This window comes from Symphalangus syndactylus, chromosome 2, assembly GCF_028878055.3.
Source record: "Symphalangus syndactylus isolate Jambi chromosome 2, NHGRI_mSymSyn1-v2.1_pri, whole genome shotgun sequence".
NCBI classification, from domain to species: domain Eukaryota; kingdom Metazoa; phylum Chordata; class Mammalia; order Primates; family Hylobatidae; genus Symphalangus; species Symphalangus syndactylus.
Window position 1 is genome coordinate 103,711,805 of NC_072424.2, and position 24,215 is coordinate 103,736,019.

At 38.3% G+C, this 24,215-nt stretch overlaps 1 protein-coding gene across 1 annotated transcript; it reads left to right on the plus strand.

Annotated features, from left to right (window-relative positions):
* HINT3 (histidine triad nucleotide binding protein 3) lies at window positions 1-23,235 on the plus strand. Its single transcript, XM_055263371.2, has 5 exons — window positions 1-471; window positions 9,966-10,083; window positions 15,263-15,332; window positions 17,844-17,970; window positions 20,626-23,235. Exons 1-5 carry the CDS (start codon window positions 271-273, stop codon window positions 20,656-20,658), a joined length of 549 nt encoding a protein of 182 aa, XP_055119346.2. The 5' UTR covers window positions 1-270; the 3' UTR covers window positions 20,659-23,235.
* The last annotated feature ends 980 nt before the right edge of the window (window positions 23,236-24,215 follow it).

The following is a 24,215-nucleotide window of genomic DNA, read 5'->3' on the forward strand; positions in this document are numbered from 1 at the left end:
TCGTGCGTCATTACCAACGAGGCGCAGGGGTCAGGACGACTCTTGGCAGCTTCATCGCGCGCCCTCTAGTGGCAGCCGGTTTTGAGGCCGGCCTCAGACTTTGAAGTTCCCCACCGCGTCTCCTTCCGTCTCCCCCCAGCCTGATCACCGCCCATCGTCAGGCAAGGGGCGACGTCTCGAGGTAAAACGGAGGAGGTGTGGGACGCGGAGCCTGCGCGGGCCCGGTAGCCCTGGAGAGGCCGAGGCTCCAGGCCGCGAGGGGCGCGTGCGATGGCGGAGGAACAGGTGAACCGCAGCGCCGGCCTGGCCCCCGACTGTGAGGCCTCGGCGACTGCAGAATCTACGGTTTCCTCGGTGGGGACCTGTGAAGCCGCTGCCAAGTCACCGGAGCCCAAGGACTACGACAGCACCTGCGTGTTCTGCCGGATCGCGGGGCGGCAGGACCCGGGCACTGAACTCCTGCACTGCGAGGTGGGCGGCGACGCGCGGCCGGGGGTGGGTGAGGACCTGGCAGCCCCTCGGAGCTCCGGCAGGGAGGCCTCGCCGTTGTGGACCGGGTGCAGAGGATCCCGATCGCTACTCAGCTCGCCGAGGCAGGGCCGCTGTGTGTGGATGGGGCTCGGGGAAGCTGGGGATACGCCCACTACGGGCCTTTCTGCGGGGTCCGGTTGCTGATGACAGACTCACTCCTAGGGGACGGACAGGCAGTGGCTCCAGCGGTATCTTTGCTGTTCCGAGGGGCAAAGAGTGAATGACAGGGCCGAATGCTTTGGCCTATGTTTGCAGGTACCCAGGTACTTGGTACAAATAACATTTTGTGGCCTCTGCTTTTATTACAAGGATTCTCCTCCACCTTCAAGATACTGATTTTAATACCTGCACACTCTAATACCGATACTGGTGAGAAAACTAGTAGAAAATAGGTAATGATAATTGTGGAAAGCTGTTTGTTAGATTGGCAGAAAATAGGCTGGAGGGAGTGGGTCTGAGGTCAAACTATTATTGAATTGCCTCTGAATTCCACTGTCAGTTGGGTTGCGTGGACATTTTCAGAGCATGAAGACTTTGCCCAGATATTTTTAAACGGATAATCTGGCACACACTTTATTCTGTTGGTTTTACTTGTCCATATAGAAACAACTTTTTGAGAGAATTAGCTCCAAAGATTGTGTCTTTTGTAGTAAACATTCCTTTATTTTTTAAAAAATAAATAGAATTCCTTCTAATACCTAGTTTAGGAGGTTTTTGAGCAAGATAAGGGACAGTCTGTGTCCCGATTTTACAATCTAAAGGGTGGAATGTATACAGAGGAGGTAGCCAGTTACAGTGCCTCGAGCTGTGGTCAGGCGATTTTACAGTATTTTGTAAGCTGGTGGGAGGAGCATCTAACCCAGCTCCGAAGAATTAGGGAAGGCTTTCCAGAGGAAATGAGACATGAAGAAATAAGTAGGAGTTGATCAGATGAGGAAATGGAGAGAATAATGTCCCAGGTGGAGAGACCCCCCGAGAGGTTCAGTTTGTGTGACAGAAAAACTAACAAATTGTCTAACTAGTGCATAGAGTTTGAGAGGACGAAAGACGAGGCTGGAGAGGTAAACAAGGGGCCAGATTATTAAGTGTGCTGGAAGTCATGTGAAGGAATTTTGTCTTTATCTGAAGAGCAAAGTGAAGCTTCACAATGTTTAATGGTGGGTTGGGAGGAAGATTCTGCGGAGTTATAGGAAGGGGGTTGATCTTTGAAAGGTCATTCTGGCATCATTGTGGAGAATGATTTGGAGGAGACCAGTCTGGAGGTATGGAGACCTGTTAGAAGGCTAGTAGAGTAATCTACTCTGATGATGGCCTGAAATGAGAATGTGATAGAGGAGATTATGAAAAGTATATCAATTTAAGGGATACAGTATTCAGGAGGTAAAACAGGCAGGACTTGATGGATACAGGTCAGTGATTCTCAACTGGGGGCGATTTTGCCCCCCCCAGGGGACATTTTGCAATGTATTGAGATACTTTTGATTGTAACAACTTCTGGCACTTCTGGGGGTTGCTTCTGGGACCTAAATAATGGGTAAAACCCAGGGTTGCTATTAACATGGTACAGTGCACAGGACAGTACCCCCACCCCCCATCAACACACACACACAAAACAGGCTTATCCAGCCCTCAAAATGTCAGAAGTGCCAAGGTTTAGAAACCCTGATTTAGATATAAGAGAATAAGGAAATGAAAGAGGGGGCAGTCAAAGATGATTTCCAGGTTTCTGGCTAGGGTAAACTAGTAATGGTGGTACCATTTTATTAAGATCGGGAACACAGGAGGAGAAAAGATGGCCAGAGGAGTGGTGGGGGGTAGCAAAGCGATGAGTTCAGCTATAGAGTTGTGGAGTTTGAGGTGAGTTTGAGGCATCTAAGTAGAGATGTCTTTTAAATGGTTGGATAGTCTAGCACTCTAAAAGGGATCTGTATCTCTAACCCAGATTACAGGAACTGTCAGTTTATAGATGGAAACTGAAAAAGAAGGGTAGCGATGAGATCACCCATGAGGTAAAAAGTGAAGGGGAGGCCTACACAGAACTCTGAAGAACACTAACATCATAAGGGACAGACAGAGGAAGAGGACCTGGAAAGGGAACAGAGAAGGAACAGAGAAATAGAAGGAACGCTGGGAAGGCTAAGAGAAGGGAGTATGTCAAAAAGAAAGGAATTGTGAGCAATGTCAGCAGTAATATTGGCCTGCCTTCATCCTCAAATCTGGGTTAGGTGACTGTTGTATGTCCTTGCAGAGTCAGAGCAGGACTGGTTTTGTCCCCAAAGTGATGTTCATTGACCTTGAGGAGAGCAATTTCATGAAGTGGTGAAGCAAAAGGCAGATAGCAGTTGATTGAGAAGAACTTGGGAAAGGAAGGAGTGAAGACAGCAAATACAGACAACTCTCACAGGAATTTGGCAATCGAGGGGAGGAGGGAAAGGTAGTGGTAGCTACAGGAGAAGTTGGGGATTAAGAGAAAGCTTTTAAAACAGTGAAGGCTTTTGTGTGTTCAAATCCCAATGGGAAGATGCCTATAGAGAGAGGTTTAAAATGGCCCAGGGGTAGAACGTTGATCCTGGGAAAGAGGAAACTCATTCCTCACTCTCTGTGTGCCAGGCACTGTTGGAGGCATGGGGATACAGCCGTAAACAAAACATGCAAAACTCCTTGCCCTTGTGGAGCTTACATCGTAGTTGCAGAAAAGGATAATAAGCAAAATAATAAGTAAAATTTATAGTTTATTAGATGGCAGAAAATAAAGAAGAAGGGGACGCAGTTTTAAAATTTTAGTCAGGAAAATCTACACTAAGCAGGTGACATTTGGGTTAAGCCTTGAAAAAGGAGAAGGAGCAATTATATGGTTATTTACAAGCAAAAGGTTTGAAGTAGCTCCTGTGAATGCCAGGAGAGAGAATTAGGGAAACAAGGATTGTTGTACAGCGGGTCACATGAGGTTGAGGACATTCAATTTCAGGTCATACCAGTGTGCTCAGTTGTGTGATTTTCTACCCACTTTCCAGCAGCAGCCTAAGCCTGGGATTACACAAGGTAGGCAGTTGTATTGACCCAAGGTTGGGGTTTTGCCATGTGGGTGTTATAGAAGTGTAGTGAGACACAGTTAAGAAGTTATGGAGCCAGGCGCAGTGGCTCACGCCTGTAATCCCAGCACTTTGGGAGGCTGAGGCAGGCATATCACGAGGTCAGGAGTTCGAGACCAGCCTGGCCAACATGGTGAAACCCCATCTCTACTAAAAATACAAAAATTAGCTGGGTGTGGTGGCAGGCACCTGTAATCCCAGCTACTTGGGAGGCAGAGGGAGGAGAACTGCTTGAATCTGGGAGATGGAGGTTGCAGTGAGCCAAGATCGCGCCACTGCACTCCAGCCTGGGTGACAGAGCAAGACTCTGTCTGGGGAAAAAAAAAAAAAAAGAAGTTATAGCAAGCAAGTGGCTGAAGTGGTAGACCATGGAATATATGCTGAATAGGAGAAGGAAGTAAAGACGGCACCTGACAGGGAAAAAGAATACGCACGTGAGTTTTCTGTTTACAGACCTCTGTTGGACTGACCCATAGAATCAGAAGGGACCTAGTTCTGCCTCTTCAGTCTCCCTTTATTTTACTAAATATAAAAGTAGACTAAAGAGAGGTAAAGTGCATTTTTAAACTCAGAGTTCAGTATTTAGTAGATCCGTAGCAACTGCTTTTACATTTTTGTATTCTGCAATTCCAATATGAAACTAATAGAAAATAGATACTAGTAGCTGTAGAAAACTTTGTCTAAAAATAGTCATCAAAAGGGGTGGGATCCAGACTTCTATCTCATCCAAGGTGAGAATTTTTCTTGGTTAGGAACAAAGTAAACAATATGAAGAGCCTGGGGATATTTTCCTGGTGGAAATAAGACATGATCAGTACTTTCTACTAATTTACACCCTAAATTAGGGAAACGGGGGAATATATACAATAGCCCACTGTCAGTGGAAAAACACAAACTATGCTTTTTTTGTTTTCCCATTCAACAACAGCAATCAACACAGAACACTTCTGTGACCAAATGTATGGAGGTTTCCCCCCACACACCAAGCAAACAATCAGTTTTGCAGCAGACACCGGCTGGGTGTCCTCCATTTCAATTCTTATACTGTCTACCTGGTGACAGCATCAGATCACACAGGTTGAAGACTCAGTCCCCAAGACTGGCCTGCCCTTCCCACCAGTTGCAAGTCCAGGCCTCTGGAACTTCTGACCGACCAGTTTGAAGTTGGGGATCCCACGACCTTCTCTTTGGGTTCTAAAGCCTGCTAGAGTGGCTTACAGAACTCAGGGAAACACTTAGGTTCACTGGTTTATTATAGAGGATATTCCAAAGGATGCTGCTGAAGAGATGAATAGCCCAAAGTATGGGGAAAAGGAGACAGAGCTTCCATGTCCTCCTCAGGCGTGTCCTCTCTCACAAGCCTGCATGAGTTCAGCTATCCAGAAGCTCTCTAAACTCTGTTCTCTGTGGCCTTTTATGGAGTCTTCATTGGATAGGCCTGACTGACAATTCTGTATTAATGTGACTGGACAAAAAGGGTATGATCTAATACTAGTAGACTGAGTGGGGAAACCCAGCAAGGCCTGTCCAGATTCTTCTTGGCCTCTCTGTGAAGCTTTCCTTCCTCCAGGGTATGAGGCACAATCCCTTCAGAAATGAGGGTTTTATGACCCACAATCAGAAAGGTCAGGGAAGATTATAGTCCTGACTTGGGCAGGTGAGGGGAGGGCAAGAGAAGGGCAGAGAAATTGTGAGAGATTTTTTCTGAGGCCTGTCTCTGAGGCCTAAAATGCCTCAACATGATAACAAAAGACTGTAACAAGGGCGTTGGGAGTTATGAGCCAGGAATTATGGATGGAAACCCATATATATATATTACACACACATATCCGTATAATACAGAACATAAGATACATATGCATGTATAATAGTGCTTCCAAAATTTGTTTATCTTTTTCAAATTGAATCTAAGATGACTTGATGTACAAGAGCTCACTCATTAAAGGTTAAAGATTAATCTTTTTAAAAAGAATAATTACATAACATAATTCGATGGTTTACATCATACATTCATATACTCATTCAAATATACTCATTGTAAACATTTAGAAACTGTTGGGTTTATATAAAGTGTAATTCAAGTACAAAAGAGAAAAATTTCCATTTGGAAAAATTGGAGTTACCAGCATCATGAGGGGTTAGTCTGGCAAACCTTTCCAGCAAAAGCTGTAGAAGATTGTTCACTCCATAAACCTCCATATGGTGGTGTCTAATTGTATACTGCAGATTTAAAACTAAGCAAAGGCTGAACCATGCATTCTTAATGGGGCAGATGACACTCCCAAAGGGGTGAAAATTGGTTCTTGGTGGTGGTGAGGCAATATCTTACTTTTTCATGTATGAGGCACAGATATACATAGAGTAAACAGAGAGTACAGCTGTGGTATTAAAATCTCATGGAGATAGGATTAGAAGGCTCATTAGATAAGAAATAATGAAAAAGTAATTGAGTAACACTGGACTAGAATTTACCTTGCTTGGGACTATACTGAGGAAATAACTCAGTGCCAATTTAACTTGAATGTTGTCCCCTGTTGCAGGATGGTTAGCATCCCCGATCTCTGCGCACCAAATTCTAGCAGTATCCATGATCAAAAGAACATCTATGTATTTCCACCTCTGGTTGAGAAACACTGCTTCAGAGCCACACTCCATCTGTGCTGGGTCCACGCTAGCAGCTTTTTCCCAACAAAAAATAGATGTCTTGCCATTCTTGACATCCGTGAAGCTGGTGATAAGGTATTCAAAAGGGGGAGGGGGAGAAAGATAAAAGAAAGAAAAACCTGTCCTTGTAGTCTTAAAGCTGGCCAAGTTTGCTAGATGGATGATAACAGAAGCAGCAAAAACATGGCTTTTTGATTGGCAAGATCTGAATTCTCTCTGGGATTTTTAGCTGTTTTAGTTCTGCATTACAGAAAGCACAGAAATATTTAGAATGGAGGTTGAGTGCCAATCTGCCCTATTTGGGTTTTCAGATTTAACGAAATCTGAAACAGTTATTCGTTGTATTTAAATTGATTATTAGAGTCCGTGGTGATAATGAAGTCAGGATAGGCTAGCTCTTCCTCTAATCCATGCATTACCAAAAGGATAAAAGTTGATTCTTCCCTGGGGCAGAGCAGATGTGGCAGGAGAAAAACAATTTTAATTCTTTTTATATGTAAAGCGTGGGTATACCATACAGAACATAAACATATATACATTGTATCTGTGAAATTAAAACATCATGGGAGGGGGCAATCAGAAAATGTCTATAAAGGCTCCTTAGGGAGGTGATAATGAGAAAAGGTTCAGACACACTGATCTAATTAAAAAATGGTCACAATTCCAATTTAAGAAGGGGTTTTTCAAGGAGAAACTGAAAGATCATAGAAAATCCATCTCTGTTCCTGGAAAAATACCTGAAAACCCAAATGACACACCATTTTTTAAGGGGTAGCGGAGGGTCTGTCAGTAACTTTATCTTCTATGAAGCATCTGTCTTTTATTTATTCAGCAGTTTGGCAGGTGTACTTTGTTATTCACTTGGAGTTCAAAGATGAATATGGCATGCCCCACACTTGAGGAGCCTCCCTATGATCCGAATTCAGTGCAGGAATGAAAATGCTCTTTAGTGGTTGTCATTAGGGATGGATAGGTGAAATACTGTATCTTTAAGTCACTTGAAATCATTCTTCTCTTTGAATGGAATGATTATGCTACCAACATGACATACAGTTAGGTTTACTGTTGTTTGTTTTTTATTTTTAGGGATTGCTTTTTTTTCTTGTGAAGTGTGAAGTATACATGTTAAATATTTACATGTTTTCAGAGTCAAAATTGTAAAGCAAGGTACATTAGGAGAAATCTAGCATCCATTCGCTTGTCGTCTCTACCATGTTCTCTTTCTCCATAAGAAACTTTTAAAAACTTTTTTGTTTATCCTTCCATTGTGAGTAAATAGGTATTCACATGTCTGTATTTGTATTCTTCTTTCTTACGTACAAAAGATAGCTTAACCACTCTCCTGCTCCTTGCTATTTTTTCAGAAAAACTTTAATGTATCTTAGAAATAATTTCATATGTATATGAAGATCTTCCTCATTCCTTTTTAGAGCCACACAATACCGCATTATGTGGATTTGCCATAATTTATTAAACCAGTCTCCCAGATGCATTATGACCGTTTGGTTTATTTTTCAGTCTTTTGCTATCATGAATTATGCTGCAAAAAATAGTTTTATACACACACACACACATTTCATATTTTTGCCAGTGTATCTATGGAATAGGAGGATCATTTTTCTTAAGATGAACCATGTAAATGATGCCTGGATCAACAGTAGGAATGGGACAAAGGGTGACATCAGAGCTAGTTTCAATATTTCAGAAAGCTTCGTGGAAATCTAATTTAGTCAGGGTGTAGGCTAACTAAAACATAAAGTTTCTTTATTTTTAAGAGGAATTTTATCTATTCCTGGTGATGAAAGTCATATTGACTGGTGGTTTTTATTAGGATTGGGATTGGGTAATAAATTAATTGATTGAGAAAATAAATTCTTGATATATGAGAGTTAATAACCAAAACTTTCAATATAGAGGTTGGAAGACAAAACTAAGCATTTTGGTTCATTCTTATGGCTAAGTTATGCAGTATGAGACAGCAGATTTTTAGGACGCTCTTTAGCTTTTCTCCTGCTAGCTATTAGACTGGCACTTGCTAGTTGTATTAATCTAAAGAAGTGTCGTTCCTACTGTGAGGTAGAGTATAGCTACATCATCTCAAACTAATTCTAACCAGGTTGTATTCTGTACCAGAAAGAATTACCTCTGGATTTTAAAAAATTAATGCCATAATTGAGGGGAAATAAAGATATATAACATTGTTGTGTTATGAATCAATCTGGGAAGTACGATTATGGCAATTTTCTTGTACTAGATTTAACCCCCAATTTTAATTGTTTCTGAGCTGGAAGTATTAAAGAAATAATGGTAATCCAGCACTTTGGGAGACTGAGGCAGGAGGATCGCTTGAGTCCAGGAGTTTGAGACCTGCCTGGACAACATAGGGAGACTCCATCTCTACAAATAGATATATATATAGCCTGACATGGTGATGTGCATCCCGGCTACTTGGGAGGCTGAGGTGGGAGGATCAACTGAGCTCAGGAGATCGAGGCTGCAGTGGGCCATGATTGTGCCACTGCATTCCAGCCTGGGCTACAGAGAGAGATCCTGTCTCAAAGAAAGGAAAAAAGGAAAATTTTAAACAATCAAAAACATTGTAGTCCTTGACCTTATCCTTTTCTAAAACATTCCATGGATATCAATTTTTAATTTCAATACTAGACAGAAAAACCAAAATAAAAATGATAGAAATGGATTAAAATTGATATGTAATTGTCATATTTGTTATCTTAGGATAACCAGGATTACTGGAATGGATATGACACACTTGTTTGAATTGAATTTTAGCTTTTGGAATGGAGAACTATTGAGCAGCATTGCATTCGTGGATTTTTTCTAAGGGAAACTCTATACTGATTTTAATTAATTTTTATTTATTAAAATCAGTATAAGATACTGAATAAGATATTCACTATCAGATACTTAATACGGTTACTTAGTGAATATAGATTTTCTTTTAGGAAAGTTTGAAATTCAAATGTTAATAGGTTGAAACACGCTCTTCTTCCTTTCCTTGTCTTTTTTCTGTAGATTACTGTGTGGAGTAATGTAAACCAGAAAACTGATGCCATACATGTATTGTAGTGGTCCCATAAATTAGTACAATATACTGGAATTTGTTTCAGCATTTCAGTCTTTTTAATACTGTAAAGTGGCAAGTAAAAAAGTATTTGGATATAATTGCTTTAAAAAATGTTTAAAAAATGCAATCCCTGGACATGTAAATGCTAGCTGATGTTCTTTTTATAATTGAAGAAAATGCTACGTTGGGAAAAAAATTAAATGTAGAAAGGAATTTATCTATCTTGCTGTGATTCTGTAGCCAAACCTTTAAAAATATGTATCAAGAGTGAAAAACTTTAGGGTGGGGATAGAGAAATGTATAATGAAATAATAAACTCTGAAATTATTGGTAATGAAGTTTTAGTGAACTTTACTCATAATTGTTTCCCTAAAATTGACTTTATGTGCCTTTTTTATTCTCTGGAATAAATGAGCATCTCATGAAGGAAGTGTTATGAACTTAATGCATAATTATAAAATTGCCCAGTGGGGGTTGGGTGTAACATAAGTATCATTTCCCTGTTAGACTGAGATTAATGGTATTTAAGTCATGCCAGAACAGCATTAAGAAATTCTTTTTAAAAATTCACTAACAAATGTTTTTTCCTATAGAATGAGGACCTAATTTGCTTCAAAGATATCAAACCAGCAGCAACTCATCATTATCTCGTGGTGCCAAAGAAGCATATTGGAAACTGCAGAACTCTAAGGAAAGATCAAGTAGAACTGGGTAAGATGATGGCAGTATTCTTCATGTTTATATCATCTTCAGTTGGTATCAGTGATGGCAGTGAAGATTGAAAAGAAAAAGTCTAGTTAAGTACTGTGAAAAAGGAGCGCTATGACTTTTTGAAACTTTCACCATAAAGAATTTTAAATTCATTAAAAAAATAGTATAATACTCATGTATTCATTATGCAGCTTCCACATTTAGGAACTCATGGACAATTTAAAAAAATATATTAACCTTTTCCCACAGTGATTTTGAAGCATAAACCAGACATCATGCTATTTAACATTTAAACTGTCAAAAAGATAATATATTTTTATGACTTTTTTTTTTCTTTTTTGTTTTTGAGGCAGAATCTTGTTCAGTCGCCCAGGCTGGAGTGCAGTGGTGCGATCTCGACTCACTGCAGCCTCCGCCTCCTAGGTTCAAGTAATTCTCCTGCCTCAGCCTTCCAAGTAGCTGGGATTACAGGCATGTGCCACAATGCCTGGCTAATTTTTGTATTTTTAGTAGAGACGGAGTTTCACCATGTTGGCCAGGCTGGTCTTGAACTCCTGACCTCAGGTAATCCACCCACCTAGGCCTCCCAAAGTGCTGGGATTACAGGTGTGAGCCACCACACCTGGCCTATTTTTAATGACTTTTTAAATAATGGACTTTCTTGACTTTGAAATGAAAGGTGCTATGAAAAATTAATTATAAACAAACAAGTTACAATATGACAAGTGAGCTCATATTGCCTTATGGCGAGCTCATGTTGGTACCTGCCTTACAGTCTCCTGTGAAGATGAATTAGCACCAAAATTTAATTATGAGTTTTTAGTGATGAACTTCTAGCTTCTGAAAAGGAGATTCTGAATCTTGTCTATTGAGGTTGGTTGCTCATTTTCCTACTCATGCCTTCTGTGACTTGTCACCTATCATTTTCTAGGACATTTCTAAGCTTACTTCAAATCTGCCTTTAAAAAAGATAATTTCAACTTTTATTTTAGATTTGGGGGTACATGAGCAGGTTTATTACATGGGTATATTGTGTGGTGCTGAGGTTTGGGATACAATGATCTGTCACCCAGGTAGTGAGCATAGTACCCAACAGTTAGGTTTTCACCTCTTGCCCCCATTTCTCTCTCCCACTTTTAGTAGTCCCCAATGTCTATTGTTGCCATCTTTTTGTCCATGAGTACCCAGTGTTTAGCCTCTCCTTATAAGTGGGAACAGAGAGTGTTTGGTTTTCTGTTCCTGTGTAATTCACTTAGGATAATGGCCACCAGCTGCATCCATGCTGCTGCAAAGGAGATGACTTCTCTCTTTTTTATAGCTGCATAGTATTACGTGGTATATATGTACCACATTTTCTTTATCTAGTCTACTGCTGATGGGCACTAGGTTGATTCCATGCCTTTGCTATTGTGAATAGTGCTGTGACTTGCATACAAGTGCATGTATCTTTTTGGTAGAATAATTTGTTTTCTTTTGGATATATACCCAGTAATGGGATTGCTGGGTCGAATGGTAGTTCTATTTTAATTTTTTTGAGAAATCTGCAAACTGCTTTCCACAGTGGCTGAACTAATTTACATTCTTATCAACAGTGTGTAAGTGTTATGTTTTCTCCTCCGCCTCACCAGCATCTGTTATTTTTTTACTTTTTAAAAATAGCCATTCTGATTGGTGTTAAAATAGTATCTTATTGTGGGTTTGATTTGCATTTCCTGATGATTAGTGATGTGGAGCATTTTTTTCGTATTTTTTTGTCCTCTTGTATGTCTTCTTTTGAGAAGTGTGTGTTTATGTCTTTTGCCCATTGTTTCATGGTGTTTTTTGGTTGTTTAATTGTTTAATAATTTATTTATGGATTCGGGATACTGCACCTTTGTCAGATGCATAGTTTGCAAATACTTTTTCCTATTCTGTAGGTTATCTGTTTACTCTGTTGATAGTTTCTTTTGCTGTGCAGAAGCTCTTTAATTTGGTCCCACTTGTCAACTTGTGTTTTTATTGCAGTTGCTCATGAGGACTTAGTCATAAATTGTTTCCCAAGGCTGATGTCCAGAATGGTGTTTCCTAGGGTTTCTTCTAGGATTCTTATAGTTTGAGGTCCTACATTTAAATCTTTAATCCATCTTGTGTTAATATTTGTATATAGTGAAAGGTAGGGGTCCAGTTTTATTCTTCTCCATATAGATAACCAGCTATCCCAACACCATTTAATTGAATATGGCGTATTTTCCCATTGCTTATTTTTGTCACCTTTGTTGAAGATCAGATGGCTGTAGGTGTGTGGCTTTATTTCTGGGTTCTCTGTTATGTTCTGTTGGTCTATGTGTCTGTTTCTGTACCACTATCATGCTGTTTTGGTTACACAGAGTTATAGTATAGTTTGAAGTTGGATAATGTGATGCCTCTAGCGTTGTTCTTTTTGCTTAGGATTGTCTTGGCTACTTGGGTTTTTTGGTTTCATATGAATTTTAGAATAGTTTTCTCTAGTTGTGTGAAAAATGATGTTGGTAGTGTTGAATCCGTAGATTGCTTTGGGCAGTATGGCCTTTTTAACAATATTGATTCTTCCAGTCTACGAGCATAGAATGTTTTTTCATTTGTTTGTATCATCTACAATTTCTTTCAGCAGCATTTTATAGTTCTCCTTGTAGAGATCTTTCACCTCCTTGACTAGCTGTATTCCTAGGTATTTTGTGTGTGTGTGTGTGTGTGGCTATCGTGAATGGGATTGTGTTCTTGATTTGAGACTCTCAGTTTGAGTGTTATTTGTGTTTGGAAATGCTACTGATTTTTGTACATTGAATTTGTATCCTGAAACTTTACTAAAGTCGTTTATCAGTTCCAAGAGCCTGTTGGTGGAGTCTTCAGGGTTTTCTAGGTATAGACTCAGATTGTTGGTGAAGAGAGATAGTTTGACTCCTTTTCGTATTTGGATGCCTTTTATTTCTTTCTCTTGCCCGATTGCTCTGGCTAGGACTTCTGAAATCTGGAAAGGCTTTGTCATGAGGTTCTGGGATTAGTTTGATCAATATTTTAAGGTAACCTACATGATAGATCAATTGGGCTAGATTTTTAAAAGGTAAGAAACCACTTTGATGGAAAACCTTGATGTGTAGTTCATTAATATTTAGACTAGTGAATTAACTAACAATTTTTAAACTGTTGATTCTGAATACAGCAAAGTTCCTTAGTCATTTGAAGTTCTATCAGTACATTTGAGAACATATATGGTTTATAACTACAGGGTAGCATTTGAGCTTATAACAGTTACATCCAATTTAGATTTACCTGATTGAAACATTTCATCTTTCTTATTAAAAGTTTTTATTTTCATTCTTGTAGTTATTTCTTAGGTTTCACACTTTAGCTTTTTAGGAATTTTTCAATTTATATTCAGCGGAAGTGGAGAATAGAGGCTGTTATAACTAGTTTTTATAACTGTTGCAAATCAAATGTTGCTAATTTTGAAGCAGCTGGTAGGTATTTGGGATTCCATTACATTTTCCTCTTTGCTTTTGTGTTATATTTGAATATTTCCATACTAAAAGTTGTTGCAAATTAATAATTTTTATATAATTGATAAAGTTGAGAAAATAATAAGCATATGGAAGAGTTCAAGAACACTATCAAGGAATATGACTATAATTGACATTTATAGAACTCCACTTAAATACAGCATACATATTTTTTAAAAAGCGTATGTTCAAAGTTGACCATATTCAGAGCAATAAAATACAGCTCAATACATATCAAATGATTGAATCTTATAAATATGTTCTCTAAAGACAGTATAATTAAATTAGAAAAAGAAAAAATTCCAAAAAAAGATATAGTCCGGCTTGAAGTAATTTGGAGCTTTTTTTTGGACTCTATGGTACTGACCTAGTCTTGGAAGGCTGGCAGTCTCCCAGCTCAGACCTGACTTAAAGAGTAAACATTAACAATGATTTTGTAAGTCTCAATTATCAGCTATCCTCTGTAGATGTTTTTACTTCTTCCTCTTTCAAATACATGATTACACCATTTAGAAACTATGGAGGCCTAACATTTGGCATTGTGCTTTGAAGATACCAAAATTTTTCTGGTGGACAGGTTTATTCCCCCCTGAAGGCCATAAAACACCAAGAGAAGAAAGATGATAAAGGAGATGGAATTGGGAAGCCAGAGTCGTTATACAAATTTTTGGCTAGTCAAGGATAGGCTGACTGGAAGGGATACCATATCCTTATACCAGTTTGGCTCAAAGACAGACTCAAAGTTTTCTTGTCTTATTAAATCAAACAATTTCTGTTTAATTACTTGGTCTTCTTGATGAGAATTAGTCCTCATATGATCAGATGTCCTAAATAGCCAGCTGTCCTAAAGTCTGTCTGTGAGATTTTGTGATAGTGATGTTGCACTGGGGCTCAATTTGAAACTTTATTTAAGTTGTTAATAAGCAAACTTCTCAGTGACTTAAAGCTACTGAATGTCTTTTTTTACATTTTATTTATTTTTGAGACAGGGTCTCACTCTGTTACCTAGACCTGAGTGCAGTGGCACAATCATAGCTCACTGCAGCCTTGACCTCCTGGGCTCAAAAAGTCCTTCTGCCTCCACCTCTCAAGTAGCTAGGACTATAGGTGTGCACCACCATGCCTGGCTACCTTTTTTTTTTGAGACAGAGTCTCGCTCTGTTGCCAGGCTAGAGTACGGTGGCATGATCTCGGCTCACTGCAATCTCTGCCTCCCAGGTTCAAGTGGTTCTCTTGCCTCAGCCTCCCGAGTAGCTGGAACCACAGGTGTGCACCATCACGCCTGGCTAATTTTTTGTATTTTAGTTGAGACGGGGTTTCACCATGTTGGCCAGGATGGTCTCGATCTCCTGACCTCGTGATCCACCTGCCTTGGCCTCCCAAAGTGCTGGGATTACAGGCATGAGCCACTGCGCCCGGCCACCTGGCTACTTTTTAAAAAATGTTTTTTAGCAACAAGGTCTTGCCTTTTTGCCCAGGCTGGTCTCAAACTCCTAGGCTCAAGTGATCCTCCTGCCTCAGTCTCCCAAAGTGTTGGGATTACAGGGGTGAGCCACTGTGCCTGGCCTGAATGTGTCTTTTGATAGGACAAGAGTGAAGATCAATGGCAATTTGTGAACTTAATGTCTCCTCTAGTGTAATGTTGTGTCTTTTCTGTTTTACAGTTGAGAACATGGTAACTGTTGGAAAAACCATTCTTGAAAGAAATAATTTCACTGACTTCACGAATGTGAGGTGTGTATACTTCCAGATGGAAACCAATATTATACATTATTGACTTTTTTCGAAATGTTATTTCTTCATGGAAAATGGAAACAGAGGTGGCAGTTTGTGGTTTAAATGTAGTTTTCCTGAAAGTGAGAATATAGTTCATTGGTAGTATAAATGTAATAAAACTTCCTCTTGTGTCTCAATATCTTCCAATAATTTCCACTTGTAGTTTGGACAGACAAATCTATATGAGCAGTGGGTAGGTAAAATAGTTACAAGTCTACTTTTTAAAAAAATTTTTTTGAAACAGGATCTCACTCTGTTGCCCAGGCTGGAGTGCAGTGGTGTGATCATGGCTCATTGCAGCTTCAACCTCCCAGACTACAGTATCCTCCTAACTCAGCCTCCAGAGTAGCTGGGACCACAGGCGAGTACTACCACACCTGGCTAATTTTTAAATTTTTTAGGTAGAGAAAGGGTCTCCCTATGTTGCCCAGGCTTGTCTCAAACTCCTGGGCTCAAGTGATCCTCCTGCCTCAGCCTCACACAAGTTCTGGGAATACAGGTGTGATCACCACACCCAGCAAGTCTACTTTTCTATGTTCAATATGTGCATTCCTATAAAATTGTGTGCAAGTTGAATTTTCTTAGAAAAATTTTATATGATTTAAAAACACATGATTATAATTCTAATGTGAAATTAACTTGAATTTGTTGTCAGCTGAACTGTGGCATAAGGACATGATGTTCAATTTTTCAACTGTTTTTTTTTTTTTTTTTTTTTGAGACAGAGTCTTGCACTGTCCCCCAGGCTGGAGTGCAGTAGTGCGATCTCGGCTCACTGCAACCTACGCCTCCCGAGTTCAGGTGATTCTCCTGCCTCAGCCTTCCACGTAGCTGGGATTATAGGTGCATGTCACCATGCCTGGCTAGCTTTTGTATTTTTTATAGTAGAGACAGGGTTTTGCCATGTTGGCCAGGCTGGTCTCGAACTCCTGACGTCAAGTGATCTTCCCGCCTCGGCCTTTCAAAGTGCTGGGATTACAGGCGTGAGCCACTGCGCCGGGTCTTTTCAAATGTTTTAATTTATCTAAGTAATGGTTTTCTTTTTAAAAGATTTCCGATTTTGCTTCTGTGACCCAAGCAGGTTTAATGGAGATTACTTCTAACACTTTGACCTAGAATTCAGAATAGACTTGAATTCTAATGCCATCCCTGCTACTTGTGGGGTACTCTACTTATACTGTCTGTGTTAGTTTAAATATGCCATTTAGCCTCTCCAAGATAATGCCTGCTCTGTCTGCTGGTAGGCGCAAATGAGATTCTCTGTGTGAAAAATCCTCCAAATACTGTTAAGCATTACCAAGTGTGATAATGACAAGGAACAAATGGTGTTTGAGACCCTTTGGCCAGAAGCCACACATTTCCTTCACAGTCATAGGATGCTTATTAGGAGAATGAACATTGGACAAAGAATCGAGAGCCCTGAGTCACCAGCTCCACGACTGTCTAACTTTGTAACCCTGGGAATATTTTAAACTTTCTGAATCATGGCTTCGCCATCTTTAAGATGAAAAGATTGAGAGAAGTTTTGAGTTGCTTCAAGCTTCTAGATTATTTGATTCTACATTATATGACTGTTTGGCAGAAGGAAAACCTAGTCTCCTCCTCTAGGTAGTGGTGGAAATTTTAAAGTATGTACTGCATATCTGACTGCACATTGCTAGTCCCAGCAGATCACTGCTGCAGTATAGCACTTCTCCTATGCCTCCTTTCCACACTTCCACTCACTGATACCTTGAACAGGCAAATATTTCTAGGCTTTGATTATTGTTACAGGTGTGTCTTGCTCTGCTGAGCATAGGTGGACTTGCAAAACTTTTTATAAGCTTATTTTTAAGAGTTTAAATCATATTCTAAAAACTTTGTAACCATTTAAAGGAATTCTCGTGTATCTTTTAGACAGCACATAATTATCATTATCATCTAACTTATTTTAAGTATTAAACAAGAAACCTGGGTGATGACGAAGGTTTTTTATGATGACATAATTAATCTCACTACTGAAATATTGTTGGTTTGGTAGGAAACGTCGGAGTACTTTATTAAAGGAAAAAGGGTGCCATCTACTGGCTATGTATTGAATAAAGGAACACGACTACTTGAGTGTCCAGTGATGTTTTACAAAATTCATTGCAAGAGCATATTTTAAGAGAATGAAAGCTTAAGATGATAAAGACTGAAGTGATAAGACATTATGCCAACTCAGAATTCATACAGATTATACTGAGACATAATATGCTGTTAAGGCCTTCCTTGATGATGAGCTTATGTTAGTACGAACTTCAACATGAAAAGAAGAGGAAGTGTGTGAATCCTCTGAAGTGCATAAAGAGAAACGTTTAATAAGATTTGTGACAGTCTATTTACCTTAGGTACTTACTTTGGATCTCGTTAAAATTTGTGTGTTTTCACCTGAAAAATGACTTTATTTTAGAAGTGGTTTGTCCATCATCTCTTTCCTTTCTATTTTAGGATGGGTTTTCATATGCCACCATTCTGTTCCATTTCCCACTTGCACCTTCATGTTCTGGCACCAGTGGATCAGCTTGGCTTCTTATCCAAGTTGGTTTATAGAGTCAATTCCTATTGGTTTATCACAGTGAGTATTCTTATTATGTCAGCAGCATACAAAAATATTTAAAATATCCTTTTCGTTGTAGTTTTTTCTTCTCAACAGTAGGCACTTACAGCTCTCATAGGCTTGATTACCTGTTTTAACATACTGCTTGCACATATCCAAAATAATATTTTTAATTTGGGGGATTTTCAAGATCATCAATCTGTAGGAAGAAAAGCTATGGCTAAGTCTTCCCCATTGCAAGTAGCGGATACAATATAGAAGAACCGTGGTTTTCAGTGTTCTGACTTTGGAGTCAGATCTGGATTCAAATTCTGGCTGCAGTGCTTGCTTGAGGGTCCATGTGAAAGTTACTTACATTTTTTAAGGGTCAAGGTCTTTATCTATTACCTGCATATAGGTAACAGTGCCTACACCTAGGGTTGATAAGAGAGTTGATGAGGTAACTTATGTGAAAAGCACTTAAAACGGTACCTTGCAAATAGTAGTCAGGAAATGTTACCTGCTACCTCTATTGTATCATCAACATCATTGTAGAAATTGAGTTTTTGTATTTTTTCATAGGTCAAACTCCTTAGAAAAGAGTTGCAGTAGTAGCATTACCTACCAGATCTGTGGCCAAAGTGTTTCTTTTTTTTTTGAGACAGAGTCTCACTCTGTCACCAAGCTGGAGTGCAGGGTGCAATTGCGGCTCACTGCAACCTCTGCCTCCCTGGTTCAAGCGATTATCTTGCCTCAGCCTCCCAAGTAGCTGGGACTACAGGTGTGCACCACCACGCCCAGCTAATTTTTGTATTTTTATTAGAGATGGGATTTCACCATGTTGGCCAGGCTGGTCTCTATCTCCTGACCTCATGATCCACCCGCCTCAGTGTCCCAAAGTGCTGGGATTACAGGTGTGAGCCACTGCGTCTGGCCCAAAGTTTTGAGTCTAAAAAATTACAGCATTCTGCTTTGCCAAAGCAAAAGTGGAGTAGAATTCAGCTGTTTATATACCTGTGGTCTGAAAGTCAACCCTTAGTTATTAAGTGACTCTGGGGTCCCTCTAAGGCCAATTGACCACTAATTTACCAGGGTGTTATTTTATGGTCCATGATGATAAAGTGATCTATAGTTGCCATATCTGAATAATCATCCAATAGTATTTATTTATCATTAGTTAATGAATGGTATTATTCTAGTCATAGTACCGAAAAATTTAAAAAGTGTCTAATTTCTAGAAACTTCATATTTCAAACATATTATCCCTGTCTTCAACTCGTTGCCCAGATGATTTTATTTAAATTATATAAAAATACAAAAATGAGCTGGGTATGGTAGTGCATGCCTGTAGTCTCAGCTACATGGGAGGCTGAGATAGGAGGATCGCTTGAGCCCATGAGTGATCGTGCTACTGCATTCCATCCTGGGTGACAGAGTGAGATCTTGTCTCAAAAAATAATAAAAAATTAGATAATATATAAGATACATATATATGTGTGTGTGTATGTATTTGAAATGGGATATTCTGCCGGACAGCTGGTTTGGTTTTGTTTTTTTTTTTAACAAAGTTTGTGTAATAGAAAAGGTTTTTTTTTCCCCTATTTGTATTTCTAATTTTCTATAAGAGCTATACCTTTATAATAAAAGATGAATGAAATACATTTTTGTAATGTTTTGACTGTATTTTCTTATAGGAAAGACTTTTTTACTTGGAAAACATCAATGTATAAAATTATAAGATATGTTGTTGGTTTATCCTGAGAATCTGAACTCTTCTTAAATCTGACTTTGTTAGCATATCTTATGAGACTTTGAAAAAAATCAAGATAAAGATACTGAAGTTAATTTCAAAATCTTATATAATGATCCAGATTATGTAGTGTGATTGAGAAAAACACTGAAATGATGTAACTCACAGACTTTAGTTTACTTTTTTTAAAAAATAGACTTTATTTTTTAGAGCTGATTTAAGTTCACAGCAAAATTGAGTAGAAACTACAGAGAGTTCCCATGCACACCCCTACCCCTCCACATGTACAGTTTCCTCACTATCACATCCTACACCACAGTGGTATATTTGTTACAATCGATGAACCCCATCGATAAACTGTTATCACCACAATCCATAGTTTACTTTTGAGTTGACTCTTGGTTTTGTATTCTGTGGGTTTTGATAAATGTATAAGGACATGTATCCACCATTATAGCATCATACCTAATAGTTTCACTGCTCTAAAAATCCTCTGTATGCTGCCTATTCATCCCTCCTTCCCCTCTAACTCCTGGCAACCACTGATCTTTTTATTGTCTCCATAGTTTTGCTTTTTGCAGAATGTCATATGGTTGGAATCCTACAGTATGTACCCTTTTCAGATTGGCTTCTTTCACTTAGTAATATGCATTTCAGGTCTTACTTTACTTTTTTAAACCTTACTGTTATATTTATTTTCCTTTTCTTCTTGAAACTTGTTAATGAATTTGCAATGCAGGCAACAATCTGCCCATTTATATACAATGTAGAATAATTATATATAGATATTATATTATACTGAGAGTTTTTTTGTAAGATATTTTTAGGAACAGAGTATGTAGTACTCAACTCTTCTAATGTGGCATATTATAATAGGGATACCAGTAGAATTATTTGATAGAGACTATGATATCTAGAATTAAAAAGTATTTTTTTAATTACAGGCTGATCACTTGATTGAAAAACTAAGAACATGAAAATGTCGAGTGGAAGATTTTTCTAATCTTGGTTCAGCACAAAGTGATGTTTAGGTCCCTTTTAAGTCTAATTGCAATTTTCAGATTTGTTGGGTTTTATGAGAGGCTGTTACTTAGTGGCCTTAAATCTTTTCTGAATGTCTGTTTCCTGAGATCTGTGATATAGTTATATGAATATTTTGTTACTGACTTGTTTCAATGGTTACTTGTATAAGGATTTTATATATATGATACTATAGATAAAATCCTACTTAAGACAAATTCTGTTAATCAACAAGGGCTCTGTATTTTTTTAAGTTAAAATATTTTCATTTCTCCATAAGTAGTCAATTATAATAGTGATTTATTTATGAAGAATAAACTACTATGGAAAGTGCTTTATTGGAACCTTTATTACTGTGAAGGAGAAAAAGAACTTAGCTATTTCTTGATAGTTCTATAGTTTTACACATAAATTTTCAAAATCAAGAACACCATACTACACAATGATCTCCGATCTTGGTGAGGGAAGGAATTATGTATGTGCCACTTTTCCCTCAAATTTCAGATGCCAGTTTTCACTTTTTGAAGCATTGCATCTTTTTAATAAATCTATCCTGAAAGCTATATAATCTATATAATTTCTATCAGTGAATTTACAATAACTATCAAATTGGCTATCAGAATTCACTGTAATGGAATTTTGCCTCTAATAACATAAAGGGGGAAGAAACATAGGTTCTCTTAATAAAACTAGCAGAAAATGTTGCTTTATGGCATATTTTTGTATCAAAGAGAAATCAGAGGTTAAACTTTGCTTTTATCATGAAAAGGGCCTGATTTGAAAGTAGAGATAGGCTTAGATGAGAAAAATTGATAACACAATGTTAATACTATTGATATATCATTTCATGAGGCATATTTTGCTAGAAATTGTTTTTTTGGTGCTAATCTACAGGCACAATAGTGAATGTGAATGAAGAGTAGGTGCTGCAAGTTAATCCTACATTGTGCCAGTGTATAATAGTACCATGTAAATGAATATGAATAAATGAACATGAGGATTAACATATTGTTGAAAATAGGCTGAGATACTAGTTTTCTTTCTTTTTTAGAGGGGGCATGATATTAAACATAGTTTTAAGTAACAAATTACTTATTACAAAGTTACAACATGTGGAATCAGTACTGTTTTATTTGTTCATTAATTTATTCATTCAGCAAACATTTGTTGAACATTTAGTGTGTACCAGATATTGCCAGGATCAGGAAATAAAGAAATAAAAATGGACATTCAGCCTGCAATTGCTAGTACAGGGGTCAAACAAAATCCGTGATTAGAATTTAGTGCGTTAAATGCCATGATGCCTTCACAGCCAGAAGAGGCTGTGAAGGGATAAACACTTCTGAGAGTGGGTGGTAGTAGAACTGAGTATTCAAGACTGAATGTTAGGCAGGTAGACAGTGACTGGTTAGGCTGAGAAGCGCACAAGTATTTTCCTTGAGTTCTGCTTCCACTATTATTTACTTTACAATGGATATGAATGTTCAGATTTCATCTTATTTACTGAAGGTGGAGAAAGGATGTGGAAGTAGGGGTTATGGGCTCTCAAAAGTAGATTTATAGAGTTTTTTTTATCACTATTTTGTGATATAGTTCACTGAGCACTTACATAGATTAACAGTTACAAGTTTCCATAAATCAGTTAGAATATGACTAGCTTCAGGGAAGGAATTTTCAACAACTGCAGTCTTTGATTGTTTTACTATGGGAACTTGCAGTGCTATAATTGACAACATTATTTAACAGTAATAGGTAAAGTAGGCTGGGCGTGGTGGCTCACGCCTGTAATCCTAGCACTTTGGGAGGCTGAGGCGGGTGGATCACAAGGTCAGGAGTTCGAGACCAGCCTGGCCAATATGGTGAAACCGCGTCTCTTCTAAAAAAATACAAAAATTAGCTGGGTGTGGTGGCGCATGCCTGTAGTCCCATCTACTTGGGAGGCTGAGGCAGGAGAATCGCTTGAACTCGGGAGGCGGAGGTCGCAGTGAGCCGAGATCGCGCCACTGCACTCCAGCCTGGGTGACAGAGTAAGACTTCGTCTCAAAGAAAAAAAAAACAATAATAGGTAAAGTATTTAAGGAATTCTCAAATGCCTTATGGACCTCTTCAAAAATGTGGTTAGCCAATTGATTCAACTTTTATAGGTTTATATGCTCTCATATAAACCTATTTGTTTCCGAGATCAGATGAGATCGGGCACATTCAGGGTGGTATGGCCGTAGACAACCTATTTGTTAAAAACCCTTGGAAACACATTTTTTAGTAGAGGTTCTCATTTACTTATAAAGATTAATAATCAAATTACTACAATTAATATCCATTTAGCCTTTTCAGTAGTCTAAATATTTGGTAACTCCCTAGCCGTCTATAACACTAGTTCAAAACAAGGCTAATTCATAACCTGTCTTAAAAATGTTTGAAGTGGTATGAAGAGCATTGTTTATGCATGTTGTGATACTATTTGTGGAATTGTATAATGAGCTATTTCAAACTGCTAGAAGAAAATGAAATAAAAATGGAAAAATACTGTCAAATTTTGCCTGTCTGGACTTTTTAAGTAGTACTAAAAACAGAAATTCAAATGAAAGATGTTTTATAAATTGGCTGATCAGTGTATGAAAGGTATACTGTAGTGATGTAAACACACCTCTTTCATATAAAGAATCCAAGGTTAAGAGCACAGCCTTTATTATTGTAACACTTATAACTTACATACTTCTAGATTTTGATATGAAAAAGCCATTTACAAAAGCTGGTGCCCACAACTTTGATTAATTTTTTAGTATGTACTAGGTACAAGTACTCCAAGTCACTAAAATGAAACTAATACTTGTTGATTCATCTATTTAAGAATCAGCTCTTATCCTTGCAATATAAATACAAACAACAGATCTGACTCAGCTGAAATCAACTTAATGAAAATGTCTAAGTTCAATTCTGATTGAGGAGAATGAGATCCTCATTACATGATTAGTTATTTAAAATCACAAAAGTAGAGATGGATTCACAATGAACAATCATGCATTAATTAAACCAATCCTTAAGCCAAATATCTTTTAAGTATAATATTTTCTATTCATATGAAGTAGACATCTCAAGCTTAAAATATTCCTCCTTCCCAGCCTGTTCCTTTTAGTTTTCCCCATTTTCATTAATGGCAACTCCAATCTTTCCGTTGCTCAGGGTGAAAATCTTGGAGTCATGCTTGAGTCCTGTCTCTCACACTTCATATCTAACCTATTAACAAACCTTGTTGGCAGTACCTTCCAAATATATTCAGAATTTGACCACTTCTCATCACTGCTATCACCTTGGCCAAGTTATCATCATCTCTTATCTAGACTGCAGGAGTAGCTTCCTCACTATCCCCCTGCTTTTGTCCTTTCCCACCCTATTGTCTCCTCTCAACACATTTACATATTGAACAAACAGAACATGTATGCTTGAGTGTTCTGTCAGACCCACAGATCCTAAACACTGCCCTCAGATACACGCAAAAAGTTTTGGCACTGGA